The sequence below is a fragment of the Chiloscyllium punctatum genome, chromosome 1 (genome assembly GCF_047496795.1).
Source record: "Chiloscyllium punctatum isolate Juve2018m chromosome 1, sChiPun1.3, whole genome shotgun sequence".
Lineage (NCBI taxonomy): Eukaryota > Metazoa > Chordata > Chondrichthyes > Orectolobiformes > Hemiscylliidae > Chiloscyllium > Chiloscyllium punctatum.
In genome coordinates this window covers 165,974,444-165,990,475 of record NC_092739.1, presented here as the reverse complement: position 1 = coordinate 165,990,475, position 16,032 = coordinate 165,974,444, and the positions used below count along the sequence as shown (strand labels likewise).

Genomic DNA, 16,032 nt, shown 5'->3' with positions numbered 1-16,032 from the left:
GTGTCGATGATCATTGGTGAGTGTCGATGATCATTGGTGAGTATTGATGATCATTGGTGAGATTTGAAGATCATTAGTGAGTATCGATGGTCATTGGTGAGTGTCGTTGATCATTGGTGAGTATTGATGATCATTGGTGAGCATCGATGGTCATTGGTGAGTGTCGATGATCATTGGTGAGTGTCGATGATCATTGGTGAGTATTGATGATCATTGGTGAGATTCAAAGATCATTGGTGAGTATCGATGGTCATTGGTGAGTGTCGTTGATCATTGGTGAGTATTGATGATCATTGGTGAGCATCGATGGTCATTGCTGAGTATCAATGATCATTGGTGAGTATCAATGGTCATTAGTGAGTATCGATGATCATTGGTGAGTATCGATGATCATTGGTGATATTGATGGTCATTGGTGAGTATCGATGATCATTGATAATTATCAATGGTCATTGGTGAGTATCGATGATCATTGGTGAGTATCGATGATCATTGGTGAATAACGACGATTATTGGTGAATATCGATGGTCATGGGTGAGTATCGATGGTCATAGATAAGTATCCATTATCATTGGTGAGTGTTGATGATCATTGGTGACCGCCGATGATCATTGGTGAGTATCGATGCTCATTGGTGAGTATAGATGATTATTGGTGAGGATCAATGGTCATTGGTGAGTATCGATGATCATTGGTGAGTATCGATACTCATTGGTGAGTATAGATGATCGTTGGTGAGTATCAATGGTCATTGGTGAGTATCGATGGTCATTGGTGAGTATCGATGATCATTGGTGAGTGTCGATGATCATTAGTGACTATCGATGGCTATTGGTGAGTATCGATGATCATTGGTGAGTATCAATGGTCACCGGTGAGTATCAATGGTCACTGGTGAGTATCAATGATCATTGGTGAGTATCAATGGTCATTGGTGAGTATCGATGATCATTGGTGAGTATCGATGGTCATTGGTGAGTATCGATGATCATTGGTGAGTATCGATGGTCATTGGTGAGTATAGATGATCATTGATAATTATCGATGGTCATTGGTGAGTATCGATGATCATTGGTGAATAACGACGATTATTGGTGAATATCAATGGTCATGGGTGAGTATCGATGGTCATAGATAAGTATCGATTATCATTGGTGAGTGTTGATGATCATTGGTGACCGTCGATGATCATTGGTGAGTATAGATGGTCATTGGTGAGTATAGGTGATTATTGGTGCGTGTCGATGATCATTGGTGAGTGTCTTTGATCATTGGTCACTGTCGATCATTGGTGAGTATCGATGATCATTGGTGCGTGTCGATGATCATTGGTGAGTATCAATGGTCATTGGTGAGTATCAATGGTCATTGGTGAGTATCGATGGTCATTGGTGAGTATCGATGATCATTGGTGAGTATCGATGGTCGTTGGTGAGTATTAATGGTCATTGGTGAGCATCAATAGTTATTGGCGAGTATCAATGATCATTGGTGAGTATCTATGGTCATTGGTGAGTATCGATGGTCATTGGTGAGTATCGATGGTCATTGGTGAATATCGATGGTCATTGGTGAGTATCAATGATCATTGGTGAGTATCTATGGTCATTGGCGAGTATTAATGGTCATTGGTGAGCATCAATAGTTATTGGTGAGTATCAATGATTATTGGTGAATATCTACGATTATTGGTGGATATCGATGGTCATTGGTGAGTGTCGATGGTTATAGATAAGTATCGATTATCATTGCTGAGTGTTGATGATCATTGGTGACTGTCGATGATCATTGGTGAGTATCAATGGTCATTGGTGAGTATCGATGATCAATGGTGAGTGTCGATGATCATTGGTGATTATCGATCGCCATTGGTGAGTATCGATGATCATTGGTGAGTATCGATGATCATTGGTGAGTATCAATGGTCATCGGTGAGTATCGATGATCATTGGTGAGTATCGATAGTCATTGGTGAGTATTGATGATCATTGGTGAGTACCAATGATCATTTGTGAGTATTGATCATTGGTGAGCATCAATGTTCATTGGTGAGTATCGATGATCATTGGTGATCATCGATGATCATTGGTGAGTATCGATTATCGTTGATGAGTATTGATGGTCATTGGTGAGCATTGATGATCATTGGTGAGTATCGATCATTGGTGAGTGTTGATGGTCATTGCTGAGTATTGATGGTCATTGGTGAGTATCAATGGTCATTGGTGAGTATCGATGATCATTGGTGAATATCGATGATCATTGGTGAGTATTGATTGTCATTGGGGAGTATCGATGATCATTGGTGCGTGTCAATGATCATTGGTGAGTATCAATGGTCATTGGTGAGTATCGATGATCATTGGTGAGTATCAATGGTCATTGGTGAGTATCGATGATCATTAGTGAGTATCGATGGTCATTGGTGAGTATCGATGATCATTGGTGAGTATTGATGATCATTAGTGAGTATCGATGGTCATTGGTGAGTATCGATGATCATTGGTGAGTATCGATGATCATTGGTGAGTATCAATTGTCATTGGTGAGTATCGATGATCATTGGTGAGTATCAATTGTCATTGGTGAGTATCGAAGATCATTGGTGAGTATCTATGTTCATTGGTGAGTATCGATGGTCATTGGTGAGTATTAATGTTCATTGGTGAGCATCAATAGTTATTGGTGAGTATCAATGATCATTGGTGAGTATCTATGGTCATTGGTGTGTATCGATGATCATTGGTGAGTATCGATGATCATTGGTGAGTATCGATGATCATTGGTGAATATCGACGATTATTGGTGAATATCGATGGTCATGGGTGAGTATCAATGGTCATAGATAAGTATCGATTATCATTGGTGAGTGTTGATGATCATTAGTGACCGTCGATGATCATTGGTGAGTATCGATGGTCATTGGTGAGTATAGATGATTATTGGTGAGTATCAATGGTCATTGGTGAGTATCAATGATCATTGGTGAGTATTGATGATCATTGGTGAGTATCAATGTTCATTGGTGAGTATCGATGATCATTGGTGAGTATCGATGATCGTTGGTGAGTATTGATGATCATTGGTGAGTGTAAATGATCATTGGGGAGTATAGATGATTATTGGTGCGTGTCAATGATCATTGGTGAGTATCAATGTTCATTGATGAGTATCAATGGTCATTGGTGAATATCGATGATCATTGGTGAGTGTCGATGATCATTGGTGAGTATCGATGGTCATTGTTGAGTATCAATGGTTAATGGTGTGTATTGATCCATGTCTCCACCGCTGTGTGCTGGGTGGGTCTCCTCATTTGAGGAAGATTGGAAATATATTGGAGGTGGTGCAGAATGTGTTCACCAGATTGATAGTGGGCATGAGGGGGGTTGTATCTTGAGGGAAGGTTGGACAGGCTGGGTTTGTTTCCACTGGCATTTACACCAGTGAGAGAATTGAAGGTTTATAAAATCATGAGGGGCATGGGCGGGGTAAATAGACAAGGTCCTTTCCCTTGGGTGAGGGAGTCCAGAACTAGAGGGCATAGGTTTAGGGTGAGAGGGGAAAGATATTAAAGGGACCTAAGGGGCAACATTTTCATGCAGAGGGTGGTACGTGTATGGAATTAGCTGCCAGAGGAAGTGGTGGAGGCTGGTACAATTACAACATTTAAGAAGCTCTGTTTCTCTCTCCATAGATGCTGCCAGAGCTGCTGAGTTTCTCCAGCATTCTCTGTGTGTTGCCTGGGCTGGAGAAATTCAGTTATCAAGAGAGATTGGGCACTAGGGTGGTTTTCCAGAGCAGAGGGGATTGGAAGGGGGCACATTGGAGATGTATAAAATTCAGAGGGGGGCATAGACAGGGGAGACAGGAAGGAACCTTACTCCCGATGGAAGGATCAGTGACCGGGGCGGGGGGGGGGGGGGGCTATAGATTGAAGGTAAGGAGCAGGAGGTTTCGATGGGATGTGAGAAAGACCTCTCTCCCCCAGAGGGTGGTGAGAATCTGGAACTGATGCCTGTTGGAGAGACCGAACTCCTCAGCACATTGAAGGAGGATTTAGATGTGGCACTTGTGACACCAAGGCTATGGGCCAAGGGCTGGAAAATGGGGTTAGAATGGATAGGTGGTTGTTTATGACCACTGCAGACTGATGGGCCTATTTCTATGCGACATACCTCTGTCATTCTCTTCCTTTGCTTCAGTATACATGCCTCATTTCTAAGAAATAGGTGACTTTTCCACTTTTACAACAAGTGTAATGCCTCACACTTATCCACACTGAGATTCATTTATCAAATCCATCCCTATCCTTAAAGAGCATTGGGAAGGCCATACATACGCCCCCTTATCCTTGACCTCCTTATCCACTTGTGTTGCCACTCTCAGGGAATTGTGGAGTTATATGCCCACATTGTTCTGTATGTTCATGCTGCCAAGGATTCTGCCATTTACTGTATATTTACATAGAAACACAGAAAATAGGTGCAGGAGGAGGCCATTCAGCCCTTTGAGGCTGTACCACCATTCAATTCGATCATGGCTGACCATGCAATCTCAGTATCCCATTCCCGCGCTCTCCCCACGCTCCTTGATCCTTTTAGCCACAAGGACCATATCCAGCTCCCTCTTGAACCTACCTAATGAACTGGCCCCAACAGCCTCCTACTGGAGAGAATTCCGCAGGTTCCTAAACTCCCTGAGTGAAGACATGCTTCCTCATCTCAGTCCTGAATGGCTCACCCTTTATTCTAGGTGGTGATCCCTAGTTCTGGACTTCCCCAGCATTGGGACCATTATTCCCGCATCTAGCCTGTCTGTTCCCGTCAGGAGTTTACATGTTTCTATGAGATCCCCTCCCTCCTGTGATTCTACAATCCCTGCTGCATTAGACCTTCCAAAATGCATCACCTCACCTTTGTCTGGATTAAATTCCATCTGCCATTCCTCCGTCCCAGTCTCCAGTCTATCTGTATCCTGCTGTAGCCCTCTGGCAATCCACCTCACTCTTCCGCAACTCCCCCAATACTTGTTTGGAAATTTAGTAATTAGACCACTTACATTCTCTTCTAATTAATGTGTGCCTATTACAAACAGCAAGGATTCCAGCACAGATCTCCATCAGAAAAACACCATTCCCCTGCTACTCTCTGAGCAAGCCAGTTCTGAATCTATCTAACCAGCTCACTGTGGACTTCACCTCCGGTGTCAGCCTGCCAGGAGGGACCTTGTCAAAGGCCTCGCTAAAGTCCATGTAAGACAATATCCACTACCTAGCTGTCACCAATCATCTTCGTCACTTCCTCAAAAAACTCAATCATGTTTTGTGAGACACGACTTTCACCACACAAAGCCATGCTGCCTTATTGCTAATAAGTCCATATTTTTACCAAATGTGAGTAAATCCTGTCCCCAGGCACCTTCTCCAATAATGTCCCTCCCAATGATGTAAGACTCACCTGCCTGGAAATCTGTGGATCATCCTGTTGAAAATGTGTTGCTGGAAAAGCGCAGCAGGTCAGGCAGCATCCAAGGAGCAGGAGAATCGACGTTTCGGGCATGAGCCCTTCTTCAGGAATCGGAGGCCGAAACGTCGATTCTCCTGCTCCTTGGATGCTGCCTGACCTGCTGCGCTTTTCCAGCAACACATTTTCAGCTCTGATCTCCAGCATCTGCTGTCCTCACTTTCTCCTCGATCATCCTGTTGCCCTTCCTCAACAAAAGAATACCATTGGCTAGTCTCCAGTCCTCTGGGAGCTCTCTGTGATGAAAGATGATACAAGGCCCCCAGCAGTTTCCTCCCTCAGTATTCCAGGATCGATCCCATCAGGTGCTAGGCATTTATCTACCTTAATGTTTTTCAAAACACCCAACACCTTTGTTATATTGACATATCTTAGAATATCAACATACCCCTCTGTAGACTCCCCATCCACCAAGTCCTTCTCCTTTGTGAATACTGAAGCAAAGTATTCATTGAGGACCTCACCCACTTCCTCCAGCTCCATGCATAAATTCCCTCCTTTCTCCTTGAGTGGACCTATCCTTTGCCGAGCTACTTTCTTACTCCTCAAGGCCCTGGGATTTTCCTTAATCCTGTTTGCCCAGAACATTTTCATACATCATCAGTACTGGAGAGAAGGCTCTAGGATGTCAAACACTGGAAAGATCAGATTCCCTACAGTGTGGAAACAGGCCCTTCGGCCCAACAATTCCACACTGACCCTCCGAAGAGTAACCCACCCAGACCCATTCCCCTCCTAATGCACCTATCACTATGGGAAATTTAGCCTGGCCAATTCACCTGACCCGCACATCTTTGGACTGTGGGAAGTAACCAGAGCACTCGGAGGAAACCCACGCAGACACGGGGAGAATGTGCAAACTCCACATAGACAGTCTCCCGAGGCTGGAATCGACCTGGGATCCTGGTGCTGCGAGGCAGCAGTGCTAACCACTGAGACACTGTGCTGTGGTGTACAGTACAGTAAGAAATTAAAAGGCTGAGATAGGAGTTAGACCACACAGGGATTGACTATCTGTAAATGATATTGCTGGGAAAAACATTGGCGGTTTGCTGTGTTGCTCTTCTGAACTGTTTTATCTATTCTGTTTTGTTGTGAAATAAAGTTGTGTTACATTGTTAACATTGGCAGCGTTGTATAAGTATGTTCAATGACTAGCATAACGCGACCTAAATGTAAAAGTTAGTTTTGTGGCCCATCATGCCAGGTTTTACCCTCATAGAACATCAACTAAAGAACTGCAGATGCTAGAAACCTGAAACTAAAACAGAAATTGCTGGAGAAACTCAACTGGTTTTGATTAGATTCCCTACAGAGTAGAAACAGGCCCTTCAGCCCAAACTGACCCTCTGAAGAGCAACCCACCCAGACCCATTCCCCTACACTTACCACTACGGGTAATTTAGCATGGCCAATTCACCTGACCTGCACATCTTTGGACTGTGGGAGGAAACCGGAGCACCCGGAGGAAACCCACGCAGATACGGGGAGAATGTGCAAACTCCACACAGACAGTCGCCCGAGGCTGGAATCGAACCTGGGACTCTGATGCTGTGAGGCAGCAGTGCTAACCACTGAACCACCGTGCCGTCTGACAGCACCTCTGGAGAGAAAGCAGATTTGGTTTATTCCTGTCATGCGTACCGAGGTACGGCGAAAAGTGTTGTGTTATATGCTTTGCAGGCAGATCGTACTGTACTAAAGCATCAGGGTAACAGTCAATGAGTGTGACGCTGGAAAAACACAGCAGGTCAGGCAGCATCCAAGGAGCAGGAGAGTCGACCTTTAAGTAACAGAGTACTGGATGCAGTGTTACAGTCCCAGACAAGGTGCAGAGCCAAAATTTCGGGTCCAGTGACCCTTTATCAGAACCCACTCTAGGACCTGACTTATTCAACATTACCATGAGCTGGGACCCTAACAGTGTTTTAATGTGAGAGTTGTCCCTGTCACACTGGGAGTGAAGTGATTGTACAGTGTATACTCACACAGGTGCTGTGAATCTTCATCTTAAACTTCTCAAAGTACAGCCAGTCCCTGGCTTCCTCTGGGTCCAGATCATGGTAATGATCTCTGGCTGTGTACCCCAGACTGTGGAAACTGCCATTAGGAGTCAGGAGCAGACTGGTTGGAGTTTTCTGATTGGCGACTCCAGGATCACCACCTTCCCATCGCCTAGCAACAAACAAACACACTGAAGCAGTCGGAGTCTGACACTGTTCAACGCTGGTCACGCTTCATACCTCCACTAGAATCCCGACAGTGTGGGATTCAGGCCATTCAGCCCATCGGGTCCACACTGACCCTCCAAAGAGCATCCGGCCCAGACCCATCCTATCCCCATAATCCTGCATTTCCAATGGCTAATCCACCCAGCCTGTACATCCCTGGACATTATGAGCAATTTAGCAAGGCCAATTCACCTGGCCTGCACATCTTCGGACTGTGGGAGGAAACTGGAGCACCCGGAGGAAACCCACGCAGACACGGGGAGAACGTGCAAACTCCACACAGACAGTCACCAAAGGGTGGAATCGAACCCACGTCCCTGGCACTGTGAGGCAGCAGTGCTAACCACTGAGCCACCATTACAGAATTGCTATCTCCAAACCTGCTGGAGATTTCCTTCTTTTGCCTGGAGATAGCTTTGCAATTCAACTCTCTTTATTACTCAGTGCCCAGGAAGGTTCGGACTGTGGGAGAGATCATTGACATGACATTTTTATTCGTTCACAGGGTGAGGTCATTGCTCGCTAGGTCAGGAGGCAATTAAGAGCAATCCACATTGGGCTGTGGGTCTGGAGTCACATAAGGCCGGACCAGGTAAGGATGGCAGTTTCCTTCCCTGAAGGACCTCAGTGAATTGGCAATGGTTTCATGGTCATCTTTCAACTTTTAATTCCAGATTTGTATCCCGCCTTGGTGGGAATCGAACCCAGATTCCCTCAGAACATTACCAGGCATTAATAGTCCAGCGATAGTAGCAATAAGCCATTGTCCTTTTAGAGTCATAGAAAGAAATGGCTCCTGTCAATAAAATGGAATGAAAGTGTACTCGCATGTACCTGAACCATTGGGAAATCATGAGTTTACACGGAACACGTGAATAGCATTGGCTAGATGGGTGAAGGAAACGCTGAGGAGATGATGGAGCAGGAAGGCTGAAATATACACTGGAGATAGGAGGTGCTAGATGGGCCGAAAATCTCCTCCTACCTCAAAGCAATCGAGAGACCAAGCCTATTGACCCAGAGTCGCAGTCATGGAGATGTACAGCATGGAAACTGACCCTTCCTTCAGACCAACTTGTCCATGCCGACCAGGTATCCCAACCTAGTCTCGTCCCAGTGAAACAAGAGCTGTAACAAACACGACATTGGACAAACAGGCAGAAAGCTAGCCACCAGGATACATGAACACCAACTAGCCACCAAACCACATGACCCTGTCTCACTAGTATCCTTAGATACAGATAAGGAAGGACACCATTTCGACTGGGACAACACATCCATCCTAGGACAAGCCAAACAGAGACACACACAGGAATTCCTCGAAGCATGGCATTCCAACCGGAACTCTATCAACAAACACATCGAGTTAGACCCCGTCTACCACCCCCCGAGAAAAAGAACAGAAAGTGACTTCACCACAGGAAATCACATCAACACAGGAAATCACATCACCAACCCAAAGAAACCCAAACATATAAATAGAAAGCAGGAATTATCGGCAGTGCTTCGCCTGAGGCCCACTGAAGATGTTACCTAGTAGGTCTGGAAATGAACCTTCCAGCTCAGCGAGCAAACCTACATCCTAATCTAGTCCCACCTGCCAGCACCCGGCCCATATCCCTCCAGACCCTTCCTATTCATATACCCATCCAGATGCCTTTTAAATGTTACAATTGTACCAGCCTCCACCACATCCTCTGGCAGCTCATTCCATACACGCACAACCCTCTGTGTGAAAAAGTTACCCCTTAGGTCTCTTTTATATCGTTCCCCTCTCACCCTAAACCTATGCCCTTTAGTTCTGGACTCCTTGACCCCAGGGAAAAGACTTTGTCTATTTACCCTATCCATGCCCCTCATAATTTTGTAAACCTCTATAAGGTCACCCCTCAGCCTCCGACGCTCCAGGGAAAACAGCCCCAGCCTGTTCAGCCTCTCCCTGTAGCTCAAATCCTCCAACCCTGGCAACATCCTTGTAAATCTTTTCTGAACCCTTTCAAGTTTCACAACATCTTTCCAATAGAATTGCACGCAATATTCCAACAGTGGCCTAATCAATGTCCTGTACAGCTGCAACATGACCTCCCAATTCCTGTACTCAATACTCTGACCAATAAAGGAAAGCATACCAAACACCTTCTTCACTATCCTATCTACCTGCGACTGAGAGTTCAAATCCTATCAGAGCTTTCAGAGATGATATCTCAGAGACAGTCGCTACAAAACCACTGGATCATCGTCAATCCCCCGCCTAGTTCACTTCAGGGAAGGTAAACTGCCATCTTTACCTGGCCAGGTCTACACGTGACTCCAGCCCCACAGCAGGTGGGGCAACCCTCTGAGACAGTCAATCAGTTCAAGGGGCAATTAATGATGGACAACAAAGGCCAGCCTAGAGAGTGAGGCCTGGAATGAAGATAGTTAGGACGATGAGAATTAGATCCATTGGGTGGTTGGTTTTGATCAAGACAGCCTTTGTGGACTTTAATTCCCTCTGAGTGTAAAAGCGATACAGTGAGGGTTTTTTTTTTGCTGACCCAAGCTGCCGATCTTACAACTGGACAACTATTTCTTGAGCATTCATTCGAGGGACATGGGCGTTGCTAGTTCCTGCCCATCCCTAGTTGCCCTGAGAAGATGGTAGATGATTTAGATTACTCACAGTGTGGAAACAGGCCCTTTGGCCCAAGGGGTCCACACCGTCCCTCCGAAGAGCAACCCACCCATACCCATTCCCCTACACCTAACACTACGGGCAATTTACCATGGCCAATTCACCTGACCTGCACATTTTTGGACTGTGGGAGGAAACCGGAGCACCCGGAGAAAACCCACGCAGACACGGGGATAAGGTGCAAACTCCACACAGACAGTTGCCTGAGACAGGAACTGAACCTGGGTCTCTGGCGCTGTGAGGCAGCAGTGCTAACCACTGAGCCACCGGGCCTTCTTGAACCATTACAGAGGACATTAATGAAGCAGATGGTTTTGTTTTGCCAGCTGACGATAGTTTCAGGGTCACCAGCACAGAGACTCACAGATCTATTTCCAGATTGATCAGGGACCAGGTACGAAATGGACTGAGGCCCCCAGAGCTCCGTGAGATTACCACAGTTCAGCAGCCTCACCGTGCCACAGCCAATCAGCAGCCTTTCTCCCACAGTATAAACAGCTGTGACTGTATAAAAATTGGCATTCTTGCATTCTGTCCTGATTAGTCCAGGATCAAAAAGCTTCAGAAGGAAGTAACTCATTACCAGTCCTTCTGGGGTAATTAGGGATGGGCCTTATGTGAAGGCAGCTCATCACCAGCCCCTCTGGGGTAATTAGGGATGGGTGCTATGCGAAGGCAGCTCATCACCAGTCCCTCTGAGGTAATTAGGGATGGGCGTTATGTGAAGGCAGCTCATCACCAGCCCCTCTGGGGTAATTAGGGATGAGCGCTAAGTGAAGGGAGCTCATCACCAGCCCCTCTGGGGTAATTAGGGATGGGTGCTATGTGAAGGCAGCTCATCACCAGTCGTTCTGGGGTAATTAGGGATGGGTGCTATGTGAAGGCAGCTCATCACCAGTCGTTCTGGGGTAATTAGGGATGGGCGTTATGTGAAGGCAGCTCATCACCAGTCATTCTGGGGTAATTAGGGATGGGTGCTATGTGAAGGCAGCTCACCACCAGCCCCTCTGGGGTAATTAGGGATGGGTGCTATGTGAAGGCAGCTCACCACCAGCCCCTCTGGGGTAATTAGGGATGGGCACTAAGTGAAGGGAGCTCATCACCAGCCCCTCTGGGGTAATTAGGGATGGGCACTAAGTGAAGGGAGCTCATCACCAGCCCCTCTGGGGTAATTAGGGATGGGTGCCATGTTGAAAGCCACAGCAGGCCGGACGTACCTCATCATGTGGATAGTTTCAGGGTTCTGTACCAGACTAAATGCATAGCCACTGGCTGTGGTGCCGAAGTCGATAGCCACCACCACACTGAACGGCCGAAACCGTGGCACGGTGCCTAGGGATCTCTGTAAAACACAATCAGGGATGGGTCAGGGGGCAGTCCTGGCATCGGTGGGGGGGGGGCAGCTGTGAATGACAGAGTATCCGCCCCAACACATTTATACAGCCAACAAAATGTTATCACCTGCTGGAATGGCAGCCCACACACAGCAAGATCCCACAAACAGCACATTTAAGGCAACCCAGTAATCTGTTTCCTCGTCATGTTGATCGAAAGATAAACATTGACCAAGAACAGGGAGAGGAACGGCTCTCCGTGTTCCTTCATGATAACATCATGGATCGTTTCCATTCCCACCCCACCCACCCCAACTCACACTACCCCACCCTACTCCACCCACCCCACCCTACCCCACCCACCCCACCCTACCCTACCCCACCCTACCCACCCTACCCCACCCACCCCGCCCACCCTACCCCACCCACCCCGCCCACCCTACCCCATGCCACCCACCTAACCCACCCTACCCACCATACCCCACCCACCCCAACTCACACTACCCCACCCTACTCCACCCACCCCACCCTACCCTACCCCACCCTACCCACCCTACCCCACCCACCCCACCCTACCCTACCCCACCCTACTCCACCCACCCCACCCTACCCTACCCCACCCTACCCCATGCCACCCACCTAACCAACCCTACCCACCATACCCCACACACCCCAACCCACACTACCCCACCCACCCCGCCCAACCTACACCACCCTACCCCACGCCACTCACCCTAACCCACCCTACCCCACCCCACCCTACCCCGCCCACCCCACTCACCCTACCCCGCCCACCCTTCCCACCCTACCCTACCCACCCCACTCACCCTGCCCACCCTACCCCATCCACCCCACCCACCCCATCCCACCCACCAAACTCACCCTGCCCACCCTACCCCACCCACCCCACCCCACCCACCCCACCCAAAACAGGTCCTCGAGAGGACAGCTTTTCTGAAATTAGACATTGTGTCCATCCCTGGGCACTATGTTTTATGAAGGATGTGATTCATTTGATAAAGAGAGAGAGTGTGTGTCGAGACTAGATCCACAAGAATAACTCCAGGGATGAGGATGTCCAATAGGGAAGTGGGGGGAGGGGGGAGTTCCTCAGGGAAGGGGAGATCTCAGAGGAGAGGTTTCCAAAGTCATGAGTGGGTTAGATTGGGTAGGTACAGGGAATGAGAATAAGGTGACATGGATTTACTGAAATTCGTGAGAACAGGGGTCGGGAGGTCACGCTGCGGCTGGACAGGACATTGGTTCGGTCATTGTTGGAATATTGTGTGCAATTCTGGTCTCCTTCCTATCAGAAAGATGTTGTGAAATCTGAAAGGGTTCAGGAAAGATTTACAAGGATGTTGTCAGGGTTGGAGGATCTGAGCTATAGGGAGAGGCTGAACAGGTTGGGGCTGTTTTCCCTGGAGCGTCGGAGGCTGAGGGGTGACCTTATAGAGGTTTACAAAATCATGAGGGGCATGGATAGGGTAAATAGGCAAAGTCTTTTCCCTGGGGTCAGGGAGTCCAGAATTAGAGGGCATAGGTTTAGGGTGAGAGGGGAAAGGTATAAAAGGGACGTAAGGGGTAACTTTTTCACACAGAGGGTGGTATGTGTATGGAATGAGCTGCCAGAGGATGTGGTGAAGGCTGGTACAATTGCAACATCTAAGAGGCATCTGGATGGGTATATGAATAGGAAGGGTTTGGAGGGATATGGGCCGGGTGCTGGCAGGTGGGACTAGATTGGGTTGGGATATCTGGTCGGCATGGACGGGTTGGACTGAAGGGTCTGTTTCCATGCTGTACATCTCTATGATGCTAAATGTAATGAGGAGAAAGTGAGGACTGCAGATGCTGGAGATCAGAGCGTAAAAATGTGTTGCTGGAAAAGCGCAGCAGGTCAGGCAGCATCCAAGGAGAAGGAGAATCAATGTTTCGGGCATAAGCCCTTCTTCAGGAATGAGGAGGGTGTGCCAAATAGGCTAAGATAAAAGGTAGGGAGGAGGGACTTGGCGCACCCTCCTCATTCCTGAAGAAGGGCTCATGCCCGAAACGTCGATTCTCCTTCTCCTTGGATGCTGCCTGACCTGCTGCGCTTTTCCAGCAACACATTTTTAAGCTAAATGTAATGAGAAAAGTTTTCTTTATTCAGTGGGTAGTTAGGGTGTGGATTGTACTGCCTGGGAGTGTGGTGGGAGGCAGAGTCAATGAGATCATCGGGGAGGGAATTAGTCTGTTATCTGAAAAGAAAGAATGTACTGGGTTACCGGGAGAGGGTAGGACTGTGGGAGCAAGCCAGAGAGCTCACTAGGACAGGCAGTGCAGCTCTGACGGACAAAACGGTCTCCTTCTCCCATCTTGTGATTCCAGGAACATGGATCGTGAGACGTGAGTGCGAGCAAATGAGCCACAGCCAGAGGAACATCAAAGCAGCCTTCGAGGTTCAATGGTCTCGATGGACATTGGGAGGGTGAGTGGGTGTTGAACCTGTCAGTCCAGAGTTCAGCACACTGCACTACATCATGAGAAGCCCTTCCTAGCATCGAGCAGGGGAGACAGTTTCTCAGGACCCCACCCCATCGCTGAGCAGTTCTCAGTGAAAGCTCCCTTCGCAATGCTGGAACTTTAACATCCTGCACTGGCTAATGGAGTGCACTGTCGGTAACATATAGAGAATGAGGCTGCAGTGCCAGCATTCCTGAGAGCGGGGTTACATCTCCCAGACCACTACTGCAGTTTCACAGTCACTGGGAGGGACATTCCAGAGACTGGGATGGGGTGAGGGGAGTCACATTGTAGAGACTGGTATGGGACATAATTGGGGAATTATATTCCAGAGACCGGGATGGCGTAAAGGGGGAGTTACTTACCAGGGATTGGGATTGGAATTGGGGGGGGGGAAGCGGAGTTACTTACCTCAGACTGGGATAGGGTGAGGGGGTGGGGGTGATGGGGGTTACATAGTAAGGGCTGGGTTTGGGGTGAGGGGGGTCGATGCTGTAACTCTCTGGTTTGGACGGTGAGGAGGGGGGGGTTACGTACCGGGGGCTGGGATGGGGTGAGGGGGGCGATGCTGTAACTCTCTGGTTTGGACGGTGAGCTCATCTCAGTCAGCTGTCCCGATGGTGTGTCTCGTCCGGCAACTGGAATCAAAACAAAACAAACAATGTCACAGAAATGGAGATTTTACTGTCCCCCTGCCAGCACTGGGACAGCAGCAGGCCATTCAGCCCCTCCAGGATGTTACACAGGGACAGCAGGAGGCCATTCAGCCCCTCCAGGCTTTTACACAGGGACAGCAGGAGGCCATTCAGCCCCTCCAGGCTGTTACACAGGGACAGCAGGAGGCCATTCAGCCCCTCCAGGCTGTTGCACTGGGACAGCAGCAGGCCATTCAGCCCCTCCAGACTGTTACACAGGGACAGCACGAGGCCATTCAGCCCTTCACGATATGTTTGGATGTATCTGGTCAGAGCTTTGTCAACATGAAATACAGACAGTCAGTCAATCCCTGCCCTTCCTTTTCCTTTCTGAGCTTCCTCCTCTGTCACCATGGCGTGGGTTACTCCTCCTGCCTTGGTAAAGACAGATGTAATGTATCTCTTTAATACCACAGGCCCCTTGCTTCCACGTGGGAATGACTTTTAGTCCATCCTTTACCATCCTCTTGTATGGCCTACAGGAGACTTTGCAGTTCCCTTTCATCTAAGCTGCCAACCCTTTTACACACACAGACACACACACACAGACACACACAGACACACACACACAGACACTCTTTTTGCTTCCCTTCAGTCTTTTACCAATTCTCCTTGGAACCTTCTCTTCAGGTTTGTTCTTAACTGCACTACCCAACTGGCATTCCCCAATGATCACTCCCTGTTCCTCTGTGTCACCATCACTCTTACCTCCATCCTCTGCCTTTCTTGGGGATTTCTTTCTTTCTGTGCCCCTGGCATGGGGGTATCATTGGCATTTGTGGCCTGTCCCTGGTTGCCCTTGAACTGAGCGATTTGTTCAGCTGTGCCCAGAGGGCAGTGAGTAATCATTGGCTTTGGGTGTAGAGTCGATGTGTGGGCCAGATCAAGTAGTGACAGCTGATTTCCTTCCCTCGACAATGGAGTTTTTGCAACAATGGACGAAAATGATCAATCCCTGATTTCTTTGACCGTTCAATTTAATCCCAGGTTTGTGAATTAAGTTTCAATTTCATAACCAGTGAGGGATTTGAACCCCCCTGGCCCTCTCAATGTTGCTCTTTGAAGGT

The 16,032-nt window shown here is 48.0% G+C and overlaps 1 protein-coding gene across 8 annotated transcripts in view; it reads right to left on the bottom strand.

The window, feature by feature from the left end:
* LOC140481630 (heat shock 70 kDa protein 12B-like) overlaps window positions 1-16,032 on the bottom strand; it is a 168,158-nt gene that overhangs the window by 68,902 nt on the left and 83,224 nt on the right. For all 8 annotated transcript variants that reach the window (XM_072578169.1, XM_072578128.1, XM_072578138.1 and 5 more), the window contains 3 exons: window positions 14,808-14,908; window positions 11,649-11,773; window positions 7,515-7,701 (listed from right to left, as the gene is read on the bottom strand). In XM_072578169.1, the coding sequence (XP_072434270.1) occupies window positions 7,515-7,701; window positions 11,649-11,773; window positions 14,808-14,908 (413 nt within the window). The remainder of the gene's footprint in view (window positions 1-7,514; window positions 7,702-11,648; window positions 11,774-14,807; window positions 14,909-16,032) is intronic.